The sequence below is a fragment of the Stenella coeruleoalba genome, assembly GCF_951394435.1.
Source record: "Stenella coeruleoalba genome assembly, chromosome: 1".
Classification (NCBI taxonomy): domain Eukaryota; kingdom Metazoa; phylum Chordata; class Mammalia; order Artiodactyla; family Delphinidae; genus Stenella; species Stenella coeruleoalba.
In genome coordinates this window covers 29,525,864-29,549,051 of record NC_137169.1, presented here as the reverse complement: position 1 = coordinate 29,549,051, position 23,188 = coordinate 29,525,864, and the positions used below count along the sequence as shown (strand labels likewise).

Here is a 23,188-nt window from a genome sequence, read left to right as displayed (position 1 = left end):
TCTTGGTCCCCTCCCTTCATCTCTCTTTCTCCCACTGGCCTTTCCCAGGCTCTGGTCTGGGGTGCAGATCTGCCCATTGCCTGGAGTCACACCTCCACCCCTCTGCTTTTCAGCTTCCCCGCCACCCTGCCCCTCTCATGGCAAGAGGCTGCCTGCAGGATAACCAATACAGACCTAGCATCCAGGCTCTCTCCCCCTTACCCAGCCCCTAACCATGCTTGGGCATTGCTGGTGATGCCTTTTTAGCCTTGCATCCTTTGCCTTGAGTTCAGATCCTACCCATTCCCTTTCCGTTTCCCTATCAGGGCACTGGAATTTTCTTCCTTAGTGAACAGCCTGGACTTTCTGGTTCCTTGGAGCAACTAAACCAGCTGTGGAAGCTGATAAGTGATGGGGTTGGAGCGTCTACTCTTGAACGAAGAGGCTCCTTCAGCTTTATCCTGGGGGGGCGGCGCTTCTGCTCCCTCCTCCTGCACTTCCTCCTTGCCGGTGTCCACTGGGGCCCGTTACTCTCTATCAAGAGGGGGCAGCTGCTGCTTCTCTGGCTCTGGTCTGCATGTCCTTCCCTCTGGTCCCCCGAGCAACATTTTTCAGTGGCTGCTTGGGAAACCAACCCCTCCCGCTTGAGGATGAGGAAGGCCCAAAGTCTGGCAAAAAAAAAAAAAAAAAATGGTAACCTTCATTTGCTGGCGGATCTTTGGGGGATGCCCTCAAGAGCACCTCTTTCCCTTTTTGAGAGGAGATCCTTGGGAATCTCCCCTCTTGCTCCTTCCACAGCCACAGTCACCCCCATTTCAGGGGGGAGGGAGCCCCTCCGCAAGCGGCAGGATTGGCCGTGCTGCAGTATTCACACCCCCACACAATGCCATAGTCTATGCCTGGACAGGGAGGGAAGGAAAAGACCGGGACATGAACAGGCCACACAGAGGCCGACTCATGGTCTATTTGTAAGAAAATTAAAGATTTGCCTTTCAGATGTTTGGGACCATGCTTTTACCAGACAGCTGGCAAATGGGAGAGATTGGAATGATGGAATAGATCAAATTATTTAAATGAGAAAAATAAATTCACACGCAGCCTAGCCGCTGCCAGGTGACAGATCCGTTTATTTATCTACTGTATGGGCACCACTCTGTCTCTGTCAAAAAGGTCATTAAACTCGTCTAACTGCGTATTTCGCTGCCTCCTGTTCCAGACTCGCTCCACAGCCCTTCCCTTCCCTCGACACCCAGCGCCTCTTGAAAAAAATATTTATTATTGCTAATAAACAAGTTGTGTTTTTTAACCCTTTCTATTTTGCTCCCCCACGGGCCCTGCTCCACCCCACGGAAAATTACAGTTTCTGTTTATTCTTTCTCAGGAGAAGTGGGGGAGGGGGCCAGCCCCTCCTGCAGAGTTGAAGAAGAGGGACGGGAAGTACCAGCGTGCATCTCAGCCGCCCCTCTGCATCTAAGGATTTAGCCATCTTCCTGCCAAGCCCCTATAGTTGTGGTGCATGGTCCAGTCCTGCTTTCCACAGCAGAGGGTCTGGCCTGGGCTCTCCAACCCCTACCAGCTCCTGCAGCTCCCCTAGCCCAGCGTGGACAATCCGCTTTGAATTCCGTCTCCCCTGAGTCCCAGCCCCAACTCTAACTCTGCTTCCACGAGGGATGGGGTTAGGGAGGGAAACCGGTTCCTGGGTCAGTCTGCGGCCGCCGCCGTCCAGCCAGCGACGGCTGCGTGAGAGCTGGAAGACGAGACTCCGCAGACGGCAGGCTCCAGGTTCCTCCGCTCCCTGCGGGCGCGACTCTTCCAGCTTGTCCGGCCGCTAGGCTGCCGCCGTCTCCCAGCTCGCGGTGCCAGCTCTCGTGCTCCACGCCCGGCTCCCAGGCTCCGTGCCCTCGCAGTCGAAGGGACTGGGGGCGGCAGGGCGGATGCGGACGTCTGGGAAGCGAGGAGAGTCCTCGTTATCAGGCCGTCTCCCCAAACCGGGTCCCGGGTCCCCTTCCCCGCCCAGGTGTGAGCTCGCGGGTGTACGCCTCGGCGGGTGTGAGTGTGAAGTGTGTGTGCGCGGGGGAGTGTGCGGAGGGAGCGCGGGCGGCGGGCGGCGCGGGAGGCGGGAGGCAGGGCGCGGGGGAGGGGGCTGGGAGGGAGAGTGTGCGCGCGTGCAACTCCACTCCGGGGCTTTGTGCGAGCCCGGGCGATAGCATCCGCGGCGGCTGGAGGAGGAGCGGCCGGAGACGCGTGCAGCCCGCCCGCCAGCGCCCGGCAGCCGGGGCAGGTGGGAGCCCGCGCGCGAGCCGAGCCGACGCAAGCCGCAGCCGAGTCCGAAAGGAGCCCGAGCGGAGCCCAGGAGCCTCTCCCGCGGGGGGCCCGTGGGCGGCAGCCGGGCTGGGCGGGCGCCGGCGGGGCGGCCCCCCAGTAAGATGTGCGCGGCGCCGCGGGGCGCCCCCCACTCGCAGCGGCGCTCAGGAGCCGGGCTGCTGGGCCAGGCGGCGCCTCGGGGGCTGCAGCGCGCCCGCGCCTAGAGCTGCCGCCCCGGGGAGCCCGCCACGGCCGCGCCCCGGGCACGCTCGGCGGCGCCCAACGATGACCGCTCCCTGGCGGCGCCTCCGGAGTCTGGTTTGGGAATACTGGGCCGGGCTCCTCGTGTGCGCCTTCTGGATCCCGGACTCGCGCGGGATGCCCCACGTCATCCGGATCGGTAAGGGCTCCCCGGAGCCGGGGGTCTCCGTGCGACCGGGCGGGGGCGGGAACGGGGGGCCACTGTACGCGATCCCAAGAGATTTCCCACCCTCTCTCCGCGCTGCCGGGGCCGGGTGACCACCAGCTCGTCCCGGTGAGGACAAAGTTCCAAAGCCGGGGTCATGGGCCTTACTTATTGGACAGGAGGCAGCCGGGGTGCGGCGGGCGAGGGGCCCTTGGCGCGCTTCTGGGAGGCCAGAGCTGGCAGAGTGTAGCGAAGCGTTCCGGTCCCAGCCCGAGTCGCGGGCGCATTTCCCGGCCATTGCCAGCAGGACCGGCCGCAGACCGAGTTCTGGGACCCGGCTTCTCCGCGAAGCGGCACCCCTGGGGAAGGCGCCAACTTCTCTTCCTTCCTCGTTCCCCGAGGGCCCCTCGCCCCCACCTGGGGCAGGGCTCGAGCGGCCGCGGCGGGGACGCAGGATCTGGCTTCGCATGACAAGGGCGGCCGGTCTTCTCTCCCGGTGGCTGCCCTCGGCCTCGGTGGCCCCCGTTCAGCCCCGTGGCGCGGGGCAGGGGAGGGGCGGCCCCCGCCGGTCGCTCCAGCCACCCGTCGCGGCCGAGGCCTCTCCTCCGCCTGGGGCAGCGCAGGCAGGGGGAAGGGAACGACGGAGCCCGCCCAGCGCAGCCAGAAAAGGCGACAAGAGGGATGCGAGTGGATTTTAAAGTTAGCCGAAATTCCTCCGCAACTGGCGGCGGCCGGCGGGGCTGCGTGCGGCGTTCTGGGGCTCTGGCGTCCCCGCGTCTCTTCTCGCCAGAGTCTCTTACTCGGGGTTTTAACTTTGTTGAGGCATCCTGTAGGCAGCGCTCCGGGCTGTGCGGGATGCCTCCGAGTGTTCCAGGCCCGAGACCGCCAGGGCTGGGCCCGGTCTGGCCACGCGGGAGCCTCCGCCACGCAGGCCCTGCGCCCGCCACCAGGCCGGAGACCTGGGCCGCCTGGGTTCGCGAGGCGCCACCACCAGCATCTGGCACAAGGAGGCCAGAGCTCTGCTGAGCCAGGACCACCTTCCTCCCCTGTGGCTCTAATCTAGGCTCGGACTCTGGGCTGCCGGCACCGTGAGGGGGTGTAGGGAACCAGTGTCGAGCTTGGTTTCTCCACTTGAGGTTTTCCTAGGAGACAGTCAGAAATCTGTCTCTCTCCTGGATTCCAGATCCTCTTGAACTGGACATCTGGACGAGGGTAGAGCACAGTCCTCAGCTCTGCCCACCCTGGGGTCTTTCCCTTTACGCCCAGGACCCTGGCAGGCAGACATTGGAGGCAGAGGAATCCAGGCACCCGACTCTGGGGACAGCCCTCGCGACCAGGCTTAACCCTTTGCAGCCCAGTCTGCTCCTGGCAAGACAAAAATATCTCTTCTATCTCTGCACCTTTGCCTGCCCCAGCGCCCAGTTGGGTCACCATTCCAGGAGCAGGCAGCCCCCTAGTAGTGGGCCAGTTCTTTCTTTATTCCCTGCTTCTTTCCCTCTGTTTTTTTTGTGGGCCTGCATGGTAGGGTGCCCTTGGGAGAAAAGAGGGGGACCCAAAAGGTGCTATGCGCGCAGCCCATGCATTGCAGGTCCCTCTTCCGTGGTCCTTCCTCCACAGGGGTGGGATGGGCACGCTCCTGCCCAGCGTCAGGGGTGGCAGTGTTTGGGGGCCCAGGAAGAGAAGGAGCAGGTGAGGGAAGCCCCGGAAGGCTGAGCTGAGGAGGGGCAGGATGATGTATCCTCACCCGCTCCCTCTTACTGTGAAACTGACTTGCACTGGAGGACTCCTCACTGCCCTGAGGGGAAGCCCGAAGGCTGCCCGCCCTTTCTTGGGTTCACCGTGTAATAATACAATTAAGGATGGCAAAGCCCTCCTCTCTTCTAATCTTCTTCGTATTAAGCCCCAGGATTAATTAGCGTGTTGGCCCAAGCCGTTTATATCCAAGAGCCCTGCCCCGTTTGATTCCCAGCCCGAGGACTGGGGTGTTGGGCCAAGGCCGAACGTGACTGCCGGAGCTGTGCCGGATTGGATGGAGGATGGGAAGGCTCTGACGCCCCTGGGCTTCTCTGGAGCTTCCTGGGGAGCTGAACGTCTGTCCTTCTGAGCACAGGCTGGAGTCTCAGCTGGAGCCAGGGGCTACAGTGGACGTGGCACAGAGAGACACACACACGCAGAGAATCTCATGCTGAAACCCAAACACAGCATGTTGGCTGGGCCTGATGCCATCTCCCGTTTTCTCTCTCTTCCCACCCCTGGGATCTCAGGGCTCTGGCTAGGGCCGCAGGAATTGAGGCCTTGGAAATTGGGCTCCGGCGTGTGCTGGGTGCTTCTGGTTCCCAAGACTGGTGCCTGAGCTGGCTGCGCTGACAGCCGAATCTTTGCCCAGCAGGCAGGCGTCGCCTAGCACCAGCCTGGGAGAGGGGTTTTCTGCAGGTGTGCAAGGGGCTCTCTGGGCCGGGGAGCAGCGTACCTCCTCCCTCTCTTTGTGCCTTTTTTTGGGGACTGAAATTTCCTCTTAGACGAGGAGATGGATAGCTCAGCAGTATGACAGAGTGTTCAAACAATCCGTCTTGAATAGATGAATTGCATTGCTCTGTCGTTTTGTAATTGTGTCTATCAGAGGGAGAGGTCAAGGCATTGATTGCTTGGATGGTTTGCAAGTAACAAAGGAGAGTAAGGAAGAGAGCGAGGGAGAGACTGTAATTGGATTGTAGTCTGCAGGAAAAAAGTGATCATTGATTATTTTATATGAATATGCGGAAGATGTATTCTGCGTGTGGTTATCAAGCGTTGCTTACTGAAGGTTTTCAAGGCATATTGTTCAACATTTTATTATTATTATTATCATCGTTCTTATTGTTCAGATGGATCCCCGTCTTAACTCACAGAAAGCAGCTTAATGCATGGGTCCTCTCAGTGCTTCAGTGGCCTCATGCAGGGACCTGGATTTCCTGGTTACGTGACCTAGAAGCTGAAGTGGAGGGGCCCTGGGCTGGGAGCCAGGAGGCCCGGGTTTTCTGCTCTGCCTTCCACCAGTTTCCTGAGCCATCTTGGTCAAATCACACTCTCCCACCCACCTGGAGCCTCAGTTTTCCCATCTGTAAACTATTGAGTTGGCCGTGATGGCTGGGGATATTCTGTGGTTTCAAAGTTCCCTTTAGTGCAGGCTGGTGGGGACTGTCAGTGCCACAGTAGGTTTCACGGCTAGATCATCCCTCGTGTTACATACATACTGTAGGATAGAGGGCCAGCCTGGAATTTGAAAAGGGAGACAGACAGTGGGGCGGTAGCTGGGGAGCTCGAGTGGACGATGGTGGTCTCTAGCCAGCCGGGGATGGGGGGTGGGGCGGGAGGTTCCGAGCCAAATGGCTGCAGAGACATAAAGCAGGTGTGTGTGGAGGGGTGGGAGGTGGGAGGGAAAGGCTGGCTCAGCACTGGCCCCTCCGAGCATCTACAGAGAGAGCAAAAGAGTTTCGAGGCTCTGAGCCTGAGCTGGGGGCAGGGGTGGAGGAGGAGGGTGGCGCGGGGTAGCGGGTACTGCAGTCTGTCCCAGGGACATGAGGTCCCCTCGCCCAGAGTTCCCAAGTCAGCCCTGTCTGCATCTCCTGCGATCAGTTCATCCGAATGGTCCTGAACGTTCGTCTCCTGAGTTTGGGAGCTGCTATGCGTAAAACAATGAGAAATTTCTCACAGTGACTGGTGATGCGCTGAAACACCCCGCCGTGTTGAGCAGACAGGCGCTGAATGAAGATCAATAGGGTTTTCCCCCCTGGAAGCAAATAGCTTCAGACAAGACCTGGGAGTGGCCCGAGGGGCCTTAAAAAGCATTAACTTCCGGAATTTCTGCCTCCACTTTCTAGCCCAGCTGCTCCTGTCAGCCCGGGCTTCCCTCCTTCTCGAGCTGGAGTTTCATTTCTTCTTGATGCCTGCCTCGCACTGCGCTAAACAGTCTTTTGACGTCAGGATGATCTGGGGTTTTTAGAGGTGGTTGATGCGGGGTGAGCCAGCACAGTGTCCCGACCAGGCCCTTCCAAGGTCACTCGCATCCCCCTGCTGCCGGCATGACAGTTGACTTCAGAAGTCCAGCCCACTGTGCTCTTTCAAAAGCGCTCTGAGGGGCAGCTCTTCATCCCACCCTTCAAAACGCAAGGCTGCTTGGCTGCCTTTAGGATCCTTCGTGGGGCCTGTGAGCCTCCCTGCCAGTGCCATTGTAGGTTTCACAGCTAGATGAGTCCCCACCTTCCCACAGGCCCCGCGTCCCTGCCCCAGGAAACAGCCACCTCCGTGGGGAGGGGGAGGCACAGATGCCCTATGGGTACAAGAACAACCCCATCCTCGGGGGTGGGGGCGTGCAAGGTCATATGCAGAGGAGGCTCAGGGCTGCTCTTTTAGGGGAAGACCTGGTTGCGCTCCACCACTGGCACTGTTTCGGATCTGCTGAGGCCAGGCTTCGTCCAGGCTGTCGCACTCAGCTGCCCCAGCCTCTGCCTCCTTCTGCTTCCGCCTGCGCCCTGCCTTGCTTGTCAGGACCCTCCAGAGGGAACCAAGAGAGCTGATGTTCCCCCTTGGCTGGGCAGCAGCAGAGAGGAGCCCTGGGCTCCCCAGGCCCTGCCTGGCAGCAGAGAGGACTGAAACTCCAGGAGCAGGGCCCTTCCTCTGGGGCCTGCCCCCAGCGGGCCCTGGCTTGTCCTCCCGGGGAGCTCTGGATGGACAGGTGGGCCAGGGGCGGGCCTGGTGCAGACAGGCCTTGGACTAGTTCGCTGGAATAGCTCTTCTCGCAGGTGCTGATTCCCCAGCAGCAGCGCCAGGGGGCAGTGTGCCTGTGCTGAGGTGGCCGTAAGTCTCCTGCCTGGGACCCCACCTGGGTCTGGAGCGAAATCAAAATAGGAAAACAACACACAACCGCAATGCAATGGCCCTGGTTTATTGAGCACTTACTAGCTGCCCGGGGCTGTGCTTTTCCAACAGTGACTGGTGATGTGACTAGTAAGTGCTCGAGACATGTAGCTGTCGCGTTTTTTTTTCCTCGCCATCTGGTTTAGCCTTCACAAACACCCTGCAGATATTATCCTCATTTTGCAGATGAGGAAGCTAAGCTTGGTGAGGTCACTTGCCCAGGATCACGTGGCCAGTGAGTGGTGGATGCAGGATAAGAATTCCCGCCGGCCTGACCCCAGATCCTGTGCTTTTAACTGTCGGTGTAGTCGGAAGATGGGAAGCACTGATTTTCGTATGCGCTGAGTGCAACGCCCCCTCCCCCCATGGTTCTGGGTGCTGAGTGCAACGCCCCTCCCCCCATGGTTCTGGGTGCTGAGTGCGGCCTCAGAGGCCTGGGCTGTATGAGCTTTGCAACATTTAACCCTACCAGTGCCGGTTTTCACTGTCAGACTCTCCTTGCTGATGGACCAAGTGGTAGTTATGCTTCCTGTAGAGGAGAGATAGGAATGGTCTTTCCCACCCCTCCCGCATGTGCAACGCATAACTGTACACTGACTACACCCCAACTTGTCCAGGCGTCTGGACTCTGCCTAACACTTTTTTTTTTTTGTGGTACGCGGGCCTCTCACTGCTGTGGCCTCTCCCGTTGCGGAGCACAGGCTCCGGACGCGCAGGCTCAGCGGCCATGGCTCACGGGCCCAGCCGCTCCGTGGCATGTGGGATCTTCCCAGACTGGGGCACGAACCCATGTCCCCTGCATCGGCCGGCGGACTCTCAACCACTGCACCACCAGGGAAGCCCTCTGCCTAACACTTTAATCTGAGCCCAAAATAAAGGTTGGACTCTCCCTTGATTGTGTTCAGTCCACCCACAGGAATCCCTCTACTCTGGAAACTCCAGCCTACATGTCACCCTGGCAGCCACCAGGCTGTCCTCAAAGACATCATCAGAGCGTTGAGGAAATCCCAGGGCCCTGTGTCTGTGTCTCCCTTCATCCTCTTCAGCTAGTGGCCTGGCCAGAGAAGGTGGCCAGCAAATTAGTTCTTGCCCTCCCTTCCTTCCCAATCCCATCTTCCCTCCAACATCCTTTCCAGGCTAATAGGTTTTATGGTCATTTTATTTTTAAGCAAGAGCCACATTCCAACCTTCTAAATAGAGCCTGCATTGCTGTGAACTGAGACTGGTGGACAATAGGAGGGTAAGGTCCTCTGACACTGGGCCCAGGAATATGTGTTGCTGTCCCGCAGACACTGTGGGTTGGATGTGGGGACCTGGGTGCAAGAGCTGCCCAGTCCCCCCTTCCCCATACCACGTCTGCAAAAGCAGAGGAGAGCCCACGCCTACCCTTCTCCTACACCTTGTTCCTTCTTCCAGGGGACACAGGGAGACTGGGTTATGGTGGCTGCAGGGACTGACCTGTTCTCGAAGTGGGGAAACTGCACTGCTCAGAGTGCCCACAGAAGTGACTGATTCAGAACAGGCACGATTGGAGGGGTCATGTTATTTTCCAGGGCCTCAGTTTCCCCATCTGTAAAGTGGGGATGAGACTTCCTACCTCATGGAGTCAAATAGATGGGATGTCATTTCAAAAAAGCTTAAATGCTGTTCAAATGCCAGCATTTCTTCTTGTTTTTGTTGGAGGAGAGGAGTCTGACTCCAGCACAGGGCGGGACTGGGGTGAGGTGAGGGAGGCGGCAGGGGAGCAGGATTTAAGGAGGCGGTCAAGTGGTGACCCTGCTCTTGCATGACTGAATGTGACAGTGAGCACCTCCTTAAATTTTGTGCCCCAGGTGCCTCACTGGCCTGTACCTATTAGCACCTGTGTTTGTTCTGAAGTCCTTGTTTTCTTCTGCTTCTCTTTGTGCTCCAGACACCAAATCCTAATTGAGCGTGATTGAGAGAGGGGAGAAGACTGGATTGAGGGCAAGGGCACTAGGTTTGAGGACAACGGGTCATTCTGATTTTGCTTTTGCTTCCCTTCAGCCACATTTTATAGCTGCTGGGCCCCTGAGCACCCGGCCCCCACCTTACCTTGGTTTATTTCCTTCAGAATTAGCGGCAGGGTCTACGCCACCTCAGCGCCAGCCAGGCTCTCCCCTCCCCACAAAGCTCGGGTTCCCACGTTCCTCTCCTTGCTTCCTTTGACCTTTGTACCTTGTTCACTAATGCTCACTGGCCTTGGCTGTAGCTATACTTGTGGGTATGTGCAGGGCTTTCTCTAGTAAAGAAGTTTTTGGTGTCAAAAAATATATTTCATTGATTCTAAGATTGACTCTTCGCCCCACATTTTCACATCTCCGACATCAGTCTGTGTCTGACGTGTCAAGTCCGAGTTGACGTGCAGGATTTTTTCTTTCTTGGCACCTTAAAACATGATGATGGTATGTCTCGGGTTTGATGGGATGTGGTGGATCTGAGTTTGAGTGGGAGTCTCACGTGCTAGCTGTGTGACCTTGGGCAAGTCACTTCACCTCTGAGCCTCCATTTCCTCATCCACAAGGAAGAAATATTAATATTGGGTTAAACCATATTCAGCTATGGTTTATAGGTCAAACCGTATTTGACCTATAAAAATTTCATATGGTTGAACCTTATAGGGTCTTCACGGGGTTGGTGTGAGGATTAAAGGAGATAAAGTATGTAAGGCTCTTGGCACAGTGCCTGGTAATAAATGTTAGGAGGAAAAGGATTCCCCAGCAGTGGAGGCTGTGCCTCCGCCGTCAGCCTCGGAGCTCCGAGGCTATCTGCTTCTTCTATACCGTCTGCCTTGTGCCAACCTTGTGATCAGTACCCCATGCAGCTCAGTACACGGTATCTGCCCATTTCTGACATACCCATATGCCCAGCAGTGGAATGGATGTCCCCGGCAGCCTGTGACCGTTACCTGCCACAGTTACCTGCTCCCTGCTAGGGAGCAAGAGGGGTGCTCTTCTGAGGATGCTCCTATATGTCCAGAAGCTCCCAGACTCCTCCTAGCCTGTTATTTATCACACACCTGAAGCCCACGGGGTTTTGGTCCTTCCCTACATTTGCAGCGTTTTAACTGAAATGTGTTTTGCATGTATGCAGAGCTGGGAAGACCCTGGTTATGGGATGCTCTTGAGGGATTGGTCCGGGGAGTCCTGATCAGTCCTCCTGGATGTGGAGTCCAAGCTTGCTTCCGGAGCAAGCCAGTGCAGAGAGGGTCTGCAGCTGGAGGCTGGGCCCCAGGGGATAGACACTGCTGGCTCTGCTGGGAGACACCAGGTAATGAGGCCACAAAAGCGGGGGAGGAGAGAGTCCCCATGGTGATGTTAACAGATCGGAGATAATGAGATGGAGTGATATCTGGGGGGGAGTGGCAGCTTCCACTTCAAATCCTTTGGTGCTGTGCTGAATGGTGGTTAAGGAAGGCAGAGGGAAAAAGAGGAGGGAGATGGAGCTAAGATTCCAGTTTGTGTGAAGAGGGTTCCAATCCATAGGAGACAATTAAGTCTTGTGCTGTTAAAGGGACTGATGCAGACAGGCTGCGATGGAAGGGGGTTTATAGAGTTCTCAGAACCACTGCAGGGATGAGCTCTTTAAATATAGGAACGAGAGAGACTTCTGCAAAGCCTTCCTGCATCTGCTTTGCAGAACTGAAATATGCTATTCCAAAAAGCCTGCCCAATTGGGCGGAAAAGCAGAAGCAGGGAGCCAAGGCCTTCCCAGGGCTCCAGGCATCACATTTCCTGTCTGTGGTGAAGAATCACAGAATCCACGCTGAAAAGAACCCCGGGGGTCAGTCTAGGCCTCTGCTTCTCCCACATTAACATGCATCAGAATCACCTGGAGCGCTCAGTAAAATACAGACTGCTGGGGCCCACACCCCCAGAGCTTCTGATTCAGTGGGTCTGGGTGAGGCCTGAGAATTTGCATTTTAATAGGTTCCCAGAGAATGCTGGTGCTGCTTATCTGAGGACTACACTGTAAGTACCACCGTTCTAAGTCACTGGAGGACCCCCCCTGCCCCCCATAGGTGGATATCTCGTCTCTGCTTGAATACCACCCGTAACAGGAAACTCACCGCTTTTCAACTGTGCTTTGTTCTTTATTGCAAACGTACGGGCCGACTCCAATCTTTGTTGCAAAATTTCCCCTGAAATTGGTTTTCCTGCTGTTCTGGGGAAGGCAATAGGACTTGGACGTTGAGAGTATTGGTTCTGAAATCCATCTGTCTTGAGTTTGAGCTCTCATTCCTTCCTTCCAGGCTGTGTCCCTTTGGGTAAGTCACCTAACTTCTCTAAGCCTAGATTTCCTCACCTGTAAAATGGGGATAGTAATAGATTTGACTTCATGGGATCATTGTGAGAATTAACGTGACTGGCCCCAAGGAAGTTCTGAATACATTTTAGCAATCTAACTCGTGGATAAGCTCACAGGTTTTGGAATCCAGCAGCCTGAGTTTGAGGGCTGCCTCCATCATTTCCCACCTGTGTGATCTTGGGCAAGTTATTTAATCTCTAATAATAATAATAATAATACCTGCCTTACGGGGTTTTTATAAGGATTAAATGAGTTAATGCACGTAACGTGTTTAGACTACGGCCATGGTAAGCGCTCACTAAATGTTATCCATTGCTCTTAATCTTATGCTCATGCCGCCCCCGGATTCTGGTTTGGATTTGCGCCCTGTCCCACAGTGCAACCCTACAGAAATGTAAAGGCATGTCTCCGGACTAAAGATAACGAATTCTTTCAGCATGGTGTCCAGAGCTGACCACAGTCCTGCTTATGTATTCAAAACAGTAAACTCATCCTCTCCTCACATCTCAGCGTTGGTGTCTACTTAACACCCCCGGATTATTTCAGGCTTTTCTGCAGCCGTTTCACTCTGTTGATTTACACAGGGCTGGTGGTCTCATGAGATCACAAGGTCTTTTATGCAGGCACCGCTGCCCATCTATCATTTCTCTCATCCTCTCTGTGGCAGTTGATCTTTCGAGGCTGAAGGCAAGACCTGTCATTTATCCCTGGAAAATCCTATCATTGAACCTTCAGGCAGTTTTTCTGGCTCTTTGTTTCTGGACCACCAAAGCCTGTTCCCATCTGTCCATCCTTGGGAGGTGGGCATGGATTTCACCCTCTTCTTCCGCCTCGGCCTGCTCCAGGGGTCTGTGATAGAGAAGTAAGTGGTTATTGGCCTGCAGTGTGGTTGAGGTTGGGAACCGCAGATGTGGACAGTGGAGTTTTGTGGCTTCCTTTCTGTCGTCTGGCATGCTTCGTGCCATCTGAGCCTGGGACGAGCATGCCTTCCCTCACTTCAGCCATCCCTGCCATCAACACATTAGGCAGGAAATAACCAATGTCAGAGTCTGTTGGCTTATTCAGTGGTCTTAGATCCACTACCCTACACTTTAACCAGCTTTGAAATCCCACTGGGTTCCTTGTGCTTTCAGGCCCTTTATGACCTGCCGTGCTTGGCATCTCTAGACTCATGCACTGTCCCTCCTTGCCTCACACACACTCTCTGCTCCTCTGTACCAAACATCCAAGTCCCCAGAAAGCACTGTGCCTTCCCTCACACTTGGCCTCTTCTCTTGCTGTTCTTTCTGGCTGACTTCTAGTTATCCTTCAGGTCTCAGCAAACATGTATTCCTCCAGGAAGCCTTTCTTGACTCCCACATCCTTCTGTGAGTCACCACAGCCCCCTGAACTTCCTTTGTCATAGCACTTACTGGATTGTAATTCTTGGTTACCTTAGAGAGAAGCTCTCTTAGAGACAAGCGTGGACCACAGCTGGCTTATTCACCACTTTCCCCATGCATCTAGCATCGTGTGTGGCACACAGTAGGTGATTAATAACTATCTGTTAAATCAGTGAATGCCTTGATACATACAGTCATTTGAATATAAGTCCACCTAACCTTCCTAACCTTCTCATTCAGCTCAACACTTTTTCCATATTGTCAACAAGGATTTCATGAAAGACGCTGTTAGATTCTTCTGTGAAGTCAGTGTCCTAATGCTGTCCATGGTGGTGTTCTGCTCCATCTGTTCAGCACCTTCTAAGCCAAGACCTCTCCCGTGAGGTCTGCTGGGCACAGCTGGAGTGTTTAGGGGAGTGGGCCTTTCTTTCTCAGGCCTAGAACTCGTCTTTATATCCATTGTCTGGTTCATATCATGATGAGTCTCTTCTCGAGAGAGGCACAAGCTGTCGACTTCAAGAAGAGGCAAAAGAAAAGACCATGATCCTCCTGTCTTTTCTGACGTCTTCCCTCTCTCCTTCCCATTTGCCCCTCAGCATCTCTGCTGCTCCCTCTGGGAACTGAACCATGGAAGAGAACTTCTGCGGTTCCATCCTCAACAGACGGGTCACTCAATTAGCTTCCAGGCAGAACTGTAGCTGTGCCTCTTGTGCTACCACCAGCCACAGGTCAGGCTTCTCCTTTTCCTGTTTACGCCACATCACTGGATCCTGCCGGGATGTGTAGACAACAGGTTTACATGACAGGTTTGTGTCAAGTGAGGTGTTGACAGTTAACCTGGAGAGTCAGGCTGTATAGACAGTCAGCCTGGGCCATTTAACCCTGGGAGCATAAACGCCATCCACAGTGGGTTTAGCGAGTGTGAACGTGTGCATGTGTGTGTGTGTGTTTGTGTACTTGTAAGGGACGACCAATGGAAGGGTTGCTTCTCAGGCACAAGCTCCCCAAAGTGGGGCTCCACAGCCATTCTTTATCCCAAGCCTGATGAGTGACTACAGTGACTTTACTTTGGATCAGTGGGGAAACTGAGGGCTTAAGTGATGGTCCCAACTCCCAGCTGACTGGGCTGACCTGTCTACAGAATTCGTGTAGCTGAGAGTGAGGGTGGGACAGGTTTGCAGGGAAGCACCGAGCTTCCCCTCCTGAGACTAGGACCTCCTCTTTCTTGCTTCTCTCCCCAAGGAAACAGGTGACACATTGTGAGCAGAAAGAGCCTGTGGCCTACATGACCATTTTTCCTGCCCAGTTTAATAGAGGTGACAGCCGTCTATTTTACTTGTCTCGTAACATCGAATCCGTAAATAAAATATGGGTGAACTCTCAGGTTTAGTTATGGCTGGTCCATGGGGACTGAGGGCTGGGGGAGAGTTGAGCAGAGAGATTGGATCCCTGGCTTCTTACAAGAGAAGCTGAGCCTCGTCTCTTCCTCTGGATCCAGAAAGGCTTCCTGTGCTGGAGGAGGCCAGGCAAACTCACCCTGTTTGACAGTCTCTGAGTCCGTGGAAGAACCAGAACACAAGTGGAGGCACTCCGAATGTCAGAACTACAGGAGTACAGAACCTGCCCCACTCTTTTCTCTCACAGGTTGGGAGACTGAGGAATGAAAAGGGGAAGTGACTTGTGCCACATCCCTTGGTGAGCCATGGAAAAATCAGATGAAAACATGGGTCCCTGACCCACCCCCAGTCTATTAAGAAAATCGCATCCACTTTCCTATGACACACACACAAATCTGCACACATTTGAAGCCTTAAATTTGCAGTCTTAAGAGACTAAATTTTTCAGTGTGGCAAAACAGACCTACAAAACCTCTATTTCACATTGAGGGAGAGATACAAATCACATTCCTATGTGTTTATAAAAGCTCGTAGATAATGATAACACCCTGTGTAGTCCTGGGAGCGGCAGGGAAATTAAGGTCCACCGCAACCTCTGCGTTCAGCACCACGGAGAGCAGCCAGGCCCTGGGGTAAGTGAGTGGGCGCCACCTGCATGCTGATTCTTACAGTAGAGGCTATGTGGTTATTGTAAGGTCTTGCTAAACAGGCATTCTTTTTCCAAATGCTATTCCTCTAGGACTTTGCCGTTCGTAAACCAGACTGAGGTGTTGAACAGGTGCACAGTAGGCTAGTAAGAACGATTATTTGTGGTCGTTCAAATCGAGTTGCTCACAGTAAAAGAAAATGGAGTGAATGGATAGAATTTTCTCCTTTTTTTTTCCTCCCACATAATTGTTCTCAAACCTTCGGTGCCTTGTATGGCTTGTCTGCTAGGGAGCAGTAGCAGACGACAAAATGAGTGAACATTCCACCGTCAAATATCACACCTGATACCAAGCATCTTTGCTCAGCGTGTCAGCACCATCTTTCACATTGCATTTGGTAAGTAGGATAAGTTATGTATTTTTATCCCGCTAAATGTGATTTCTTAAAAGTATTTTGTGTGTTATTATTTCCTGAATCGTGGAGCCGTGCATACCTATAATAGAGCCATGTTTTCTGCTAGTAAATAAAATTACTCCTCGTTCAGGTGATGGGAATTAAATGTGTCACAGCTTTGTGGCATTCCCCAAAGAACCCCGGCAGAAACAGGTGCCCCACCACCTGGATGTGTCTGAGAAGCCTTGTGATCGGGCTGCATGTTGACAAAGGTCTCTCCCAGCCAGGAAAGTCACGCCATGAGCGACCTCAGCATACCTCAGAGGAAGGGGGAGTTTTGTCCATCGCTGGGGTACGGAGAGTGGCTGAAACACCTGGACTCGAAGCCAAGGGCATAGGAGGCTGAGAGCGTTAGAAAGATAGAGTCTGATGAATTGGCATTGGCCTCTGAACAAGGAGGGAAGCTTAGGTAAATGGGCTCCCAGGATTTAAGGAGGCAAGATGACACCTTGAAGTCATACTGCAGATAGAAAGATCTGGATTGGGCAGGAAAGAGTAAGGCTACTCTGGGGACCCTGGATCGGGACATCTTAGTGAGAGGGGATGGGGGGTTTTGCTGCTCCTGCTTGGATTCTTAGAATCAGAAAAATCTGCTTTGGAAATTGTGGCTATTTTTATGCTGCTTGTAATTTAGTGTTTATTTCCTGTCTTTTTCACATGCTCTTTGGGCTGACTCATTGATTCACCAAACATTTCTGGATCGCCCGCTCTTGTGTACTGCAGAGTACACAGGGCAGGGGATAGCGGGGGTCTGGGGGGATGGCTCAGCATCTCTGGACCTGGTGGCATCTGAATGGCCTCATGGTAGGTCCAAATAGGTGACCTTAAGTGATAGCCATGGTTCCTTGAACAGCTAGGTTCATATAGTTCAGGCTAGAGCCCTGTACTTAGATCTTCCTTGTTCTTCCGTGTTCTGGGGAGGAGTACTGAGGCTCAGAGAAGACAAGAGACAAGGTAAAAATCACACAGTAGAGCCAGCTGGGAAGCCACATCTCTTCCCTTTCACCCTTCAGTCCTGCCCTTGTTCTTGCCCTTGCTCCTAAATCATTTCATCATTTATGTTGTTCTGCGAGTTTTTTCACCCCTGAGCCGTCAAACCTCATCCTCAAGCCCCACCCAAGGTTCATTTTGGCCAGTTCTCGGTCTCTTGGTAGAAGTGACTTAACTTTCCTAGATAGCGTGGGTACATGTGTAAGTAGGAAGGAAAAGGTTAACAGGGCTTAGTATCCAATTTTTCATGTTTCCAAAGGATCCTATTCTGTCTCCTTGGTGAGGAAGTTCTTCTTTCTGGCCAATTCAGAGTCTTCCTGCTGCCGTGTAAAGCCATCTTATCCAGGACGTGACATTGGCCATTCATGGGGTTTGGGAGGAGACATCTACAGAGTGAGATAATTGGGAGCTAGTAGCTTCAGGGGCTTCTTTTCCCTGGGGCTGTAGCAAAGGAGCTCTCAGACAATTAAGCTGAAACGGCTGCACTTTCACTCACATGGGTTTGGACAGATTTATAATATTTTCCTTTTTAAAAAATTGGGATTTTTTTTCATGGAGACAGTGATTTATGGAATAATCAATTTCTTTATCTACCTAATCCATGGGCGTGATCTATCCGTGTAGGTATCAATTTCTCCCAGAGGCTGGGGGGAGTGGACAGCCTTTGAGCCCGAGTCATCCAGCAGAAGGCAGCTTTTTCCGGGAGCTAATGTGATCCCAGATCTGGATCTGAGGCCTGTAGTAAGGAAGGGGTGGAGCTCCTGCAGCCTCACTCTTTGAGCAAAGATGCTAATTCTTTCTCCTCATCAGTCTTAGCGCCACCCAAAGAGGAGTGAGGTGTAGCATGTGCTGTTCCCATCATACAGGTATGGAGACTGAGTGCCAGAGAGGATGCTCAAAGACCAGAGGTTGGAGACGAAGTCAGGAGGGGTTATCTCTCAATCTTTGAGGACTGCGGCATAGAAGAGGGGGCAGACTGATCCTATAGGTCCCAGGAGAGAATTGAGGCCAGTAGGGTTATGGTCCAAGAAGGCAGAATTTGGTTCAACACCAGCTGTCTTGTAGTCAGTGATCTTTGAAGATTAAGTGAGATACCTTGGGCATAGTGAAGTTTTCTTGCTATGGGAGATGTTCAAGAACAGATTGGCCTGGGATGTTTCAGAGGGGCTCTGAGTTCCTTTCAGAGGAATATATATGAAAACACATATGAAATATATGAAATTCTAGGTATCCTCAACTGTGCAGTTAGAGATGCTATAACAATTCGGGCTTTCTGAGTTCCCTAAAAGACCAGGACTGTGCCTGCTCTGGGTTACATAAACTCCATTAAGGCTGAGCTCAGCATGGTGGTTGCAAAGAATATTCTTAAAGTCAGACCCTTCCTGCATGTCTTCTACAGCAGTTCATCCCTTGGCGGTACCCTTGGGTCAGAAAGGAACCTGGTGGCTGCAGCCAGCTCCAGGGAGGGCCCATCAACAATTACGAGCAGTATAATGCCGAATACATTGGCATGCCCGATGTCACTTAATTTGCACGTCTCTCTGACGTAGGGATGGTGACCATCTTTTGCAGATGTAGAAACTGATGTCTGAGAGAGATGGATGGTCCAGAGTCACACAGCTGGTCGAGGTAGAGTTTTGTCCTCTGATTCACACATGCAGTTGGTCGTTCTCACACGTGCAGTGAGCCTTTTCTGGGCACATGCTGTATTCCAGCCCTCTGTGAGCTGCCAGGACTGCAGGGTGAGCAAGACATATGTGAGCCTGGCCTCATGGAGCTTGCAATGTAGTGAAAGACAGACATCAGAGAGTCATTACGAAGGTATCACCTCACACCAGTTAGAATGGGCATCATTAGAAAATCTACAGACAACAAATGCTGGTGAGGGTGTGGAGAAAAGGGAACCCTCTTGCACTGTTGGTGGGAATGTAAATTGATACAGCCACTGTGGAAAACAGTAGGGAGGTTCCTTAAAAAACTAAGAATAGAATTATAATATGACACAGCAATCCCACTACTGGGCATATACCCAGAGAAAACCATAATTCAAAAAGACACATGCACCCCAATGTTCATTGAAGCACTATTAACAATAGCATGGAAGCAACCTAAATGCCCGTCGACAGACAAAAGGATAAAGAAGATGTGGTACATATATACAATGGAATATTACTCAGCCATGAAGAGGAACAAAATTGGGTCATTTGTAGAGACATGGATGGACCTAGAGACTCTCATACAGAGTGAAGTAAGTCCAAAAGAGAAAAACAAATATTGTATATTAACACATATATGTGGAATCTAGAAAAATGGTACAGATGAACCAATTTGCAAGGCAGAAGTAGACACAGATGTAGAGAACAAGGACACCAAGGGGGGAAAGTGGGGAGGGGGTGGTGGTGGGATGAACTGGGAGATTGGGATTGACATATATACAGTAACGTGTATAAAATAGATAACTAATAAGAACCTGCTATATAAAAAATAAATAAATAAAATTTTTTAAAAGAAGAGTCATTACGAGCTCAAAGTGTGTTGCAGAGGGAAGTGCAGGCTGCCAGGGGAACATCAGGAACGGCTGCCCCAGGGAAGTGACGTTTGTGCTTTGACCTGAGGGAAGAGAAAGCGGTGGTTAGGTGATGGCGATGGGGAGGAGTGAGGGGTATGTTCTAGGCAGAGGGAACAGCACGTACAAATGCCCAAGGCACAGACAGTTGTGTTAAGTTGAAACTATATGAGCTTTGGAGGTAAACATGGTCAAGTATCAGCAATTTCATATGTTTGACACTAGTGTTTAAAAAACTCAAGCAAGTCTGATGTGAATGGAGCAAACAGAGGGCATGTTAAACAAATAAGGCCTGAGTAGTGGGGGTATGGAAGGCTGGATAACCCAAGGTAAGCAGGCTGAACTTTAGCCCCAGGGCACTGGGGAGCCATTGAGGACTTTATGAAGGGGAGCAACAAAACCAGATTGTAGCTTTGAAAAGTCATCCTGGTGGCCATGTGATGTGACTGCAGGTGTAAGGTTGGAAGCTGGGGGCAGGTGGACAGGCATCAGGAAGCTGTTTAAATAGTCCAGGTAGGAAAGGACAGGACAATGTAGCATGGAGGGTTGGTTAAAGAACAAATGTCCTGTTTCCTGGTCCAGGGCTCTCCCCAGAGGCCGGGGCATCCCCTTTGCCCCAGGCCCGAGCACTGGAGGCCAGGCCATGACGGGCATGAGCCACCCTTCCCGGGGCCATGCATCTGTTTCTTTTTTTTTTTTTTTTTTTTGCGGTACGCAGGCCTCTCACTGTCGTGGCCTCTCCCGTTGCGGAGCACAGGCTCCGGACGCGCAGGCTCAGCGGCCATGGCCCACGGGCCCAGCCGCTCTGCGGCACGTGGGATCTTCCCGGACCAGGGCACGAACCCGCGTCCCCTGCATCGGCAGGCGGACTCTCAACCACTGCGCCACCAGGGAAGCCCACGCATCTGTTTCTTGAGTCCTCCATCGATGGATGCCACATCCGCTGTCTGCGAGCTCAGCTGGGCCTCCAGCCCCATTTCGTGGTTCCCTGGTTTGACCAGACAACCCTAGGCATGTTGCGTCTCCTGGAGGCAGCGAGCACTCCTCAGGGGGTGGGGGTGGTGGTGGCTGCTCCCCTCGTAGCCTCTGCCCAGCCAGGCCTTCAGTGCGTCTTTGGTCTCTGACAGCCTGGCAGGGAGACTCGAGAAACGGGCTCCGTCTGGTCTTGGCTTTTCCCTTAGAAGCCTCCAAGGGGCCAGGAGCTTCCCTGTGGCTGAGCTGAAACCCCTTCTCCCACTGAGGGTGGAGCTGCCTTCCTTTTCCTTGGCAGGTGTGGTGGGAGGAGGGAGACCTCAGCCTGCAGGACGGGTGCAGGGGTCACTGATACCCAGGACTATGGCAGCAGGGGTGGGAGTGGCAGCCCCGCGCAGATCTGGCTGGGCTCTGCTTCCAGCACTCTGAGCTGATGAAAGGTTACTATATTCGTGAAAATAATAATAGCGATCCCTCCCCTCGAAGGCTTACAACGTGCCAGACACTGCGCTAAGCATCTTCCAGGCATCCGGTCACTTAATGCAGCAGATGTAAGAGGTAAAGGCTTTATCCTCACTTTGTAGATGAGGAGGCAGAACCTGGGGTGAGGCACACAGAGGAAGCATTCGTAGATGGTGGCCGATATCATCAACATCGTCGTCATGATTGCTGATGTTACTTTAAATAAGGGACATAGAGACCTGTCAGAGTGCCCAGTTCATAGTAGGTGCTCAGGAGTATTTATTGAATCTCTTTATACAGATTTGGGCGGAAAATGGGGTGAGCGGGCTGGGTAGGGAAACCAGCTTGGGACAAGGCTCTACCCAGCTCTGTCAGTCCGTGAGGCTCTCTGGCTCCCATTCCTCTAGCCCAGTCCCTCCCCTTTCTCATGCACGTGGCCCATCCCCCATTCCTCTAGCCGGGGCACCTGGATTCTCTGACCCCCCTGGGTGCCCTTTCCTGGCAGCTGCGCGTAATACAAGGACAGCCCTCAGTACCCCCTCTTTGGGCAGCGAGGGTGGATGACAAGACCCCCATCCTTCAGGTCTTCACACTGTGGTTGGCTTGCCCAGTCCCCAGCCACCGGCAGACCCCTCCCTTCACCCAGCCAGACAGAAGCCACTTCACCCGCAGAACCATCACCAGCTCAAGGCAGGCAGGGTTGTTTCTGACTCCCGTGCTTCTATTCTGTGCTCCCCATCTGTGCCCTCCCTTCTTTGGCCTCTTGCTGAGTTTCTTCTTTCTCTTTTTCTTTCATACTTCATGTGCTATTGTACGTCTCGCCTCTTCCAGAAAGCCTCGTCTGATGCACCCAGGCAGTGTGTTACAACCGTCCCTAAGCCTCCCCGGAGCCTTGCTCTAGCCCCCTTTATCGGTGCCGAAATACCTGCTTCCCCACTCTTCTCCCTCATGACCTCAGAACTTACAATGTTGAGGCTTGTAGACCTCTTGTATTTGCATCAGACTTTTTTCAAATCTTGTTATTAAAACTACAACGCCTTCTGATAGTTTACACTCTTGAAGACAAACTCTGTGGCCTGGAATTCAAGGGATTCTCTTTCTGAACTCTGTTTCTAGGCTCTGCCCTCACTGCCCATCAATTTAATTGCAAGTTCCATTAGTTTTTTAAGTGAGTTAGCCCACATTCAAAAGTGGGGATGTTTGGGCTTCCCTGGTGGCGCAGTGGTTGAGAGTCCGCCTGCTGATGCAGGGGACGCGGGTTCATGCCCTGGTCCGGGAAGGTCCCACATGCCGCGGAGCGGCTGGGCCCGTGAGCCATGGCCGCTGAGCCTGCGTGTCCGGAGCCTGTGCTCCGCAACGGGAGAGGCCACAACAGTGAGAGGCCCGTGTACCGCAAAAAAAAAAAAAAAAAGAAAAGTGGGGATGTTTTATACAAAATCCAGGTTGATGGATTTCCAGGTTCTTTTCCTCACATGTCACAGCCGCCACGTCTCCTTAGCGTGCCTCCCCTGTGCCAGGGCCATTGACTGTCGTGCGTGGTGCCCTTTTTCTTGCAGTAGAGTTGAGAAGAAAAAGTAAAATGTTTTGTGTACCTGTGTGTTTATTATCAGGAGTAAACAGAAGACAAAGAGGGCCGTTTATTTCGAATGTTTCTCTCTCACCAGCCCTGCTTCGCTTTATGTTTCCTTTTGGCTCCTGTGGGCACTGTGTCCCCTGGACCAGGAGCTTCTCATAGACAAGGACCTTATGTCATTCTTATTTATCATATGCTAAAAGCTGTTCATTGAGCCCTTTTCTCTCTTTTTTCTTTTCTTTTTTCTTTCCCCCCCCATCTCTTTTTAACCCTCACCATAGCCCTAAGGTGGGTGTACTTTTCCCCGTTTTCCAGGGAAAGGATCTCAGCCGGCACCCCTTCAGTAAGTGACAGTGTCGCCACTGGGATTCGAACACCCATCTGCCTGGCTCCAGCTCCATTCCCTGTGTATTCCCAGCAGCTGCCCCAAGCAACGCCCACAGTAAGCAATTAATAAGTGCCCAACAAATCTAATTGAATTCCAGAGTCACAGATGGGATGGAACCGGGTGGGAAACCTCCACCCCTCGTGGACAGTGACACGTCAGGACGCTCCTGCTTCTTCCTTGCTTCTTTTGACCCCTGGCTCCACGAGCTGGTGCTGTGTATCTCTAGGGTAGCATCACCCAGAGTTAACACGGGCCAAGAGGGAAGTCTGCCATGGTTCCTTCGCTGTACGATGTCTTTGAGGCGCCAGGACACGGTGTGGGCATCAGAGCTCTGCCGGGGGACCTTAACAGCCTCTGTCCTTGTTCGCTCCCTGCAGCACTCGCAGCGGCCACAGGCCCGTCCCTCCGACACAGTCCCAGCAACTAACTGGGCCTGGATGATAGGC

At 53.2% G+C, this 23,188-nt stretch overlaps 1 protein-coding gene across 1 annotated transcript in view; it reads left to right on the top strand.

The window, feature by feature from the left end:
• Positions 1–2,472: 2,472 nt before the first annotated feature.
• Positions 2,473–23,188, top strand: part of GRIK3 (glutamate ionotropic receptor kainate type subunit 3) — a 238,219-nt gene continuing 217,503 nt past the window's right edge. The window contains exon 1 of the mRNA XM_079937389.1: positions 2,473–2,683. Coding sequence (XP_079793515.1) covers positions 2,569–2,683 — 115 coding nt within the window. The 5' untranslated portion in view covers positions 2,473–2,568. The remainder of the gene's footprint in view (positions 2,684–23,188) is intronic.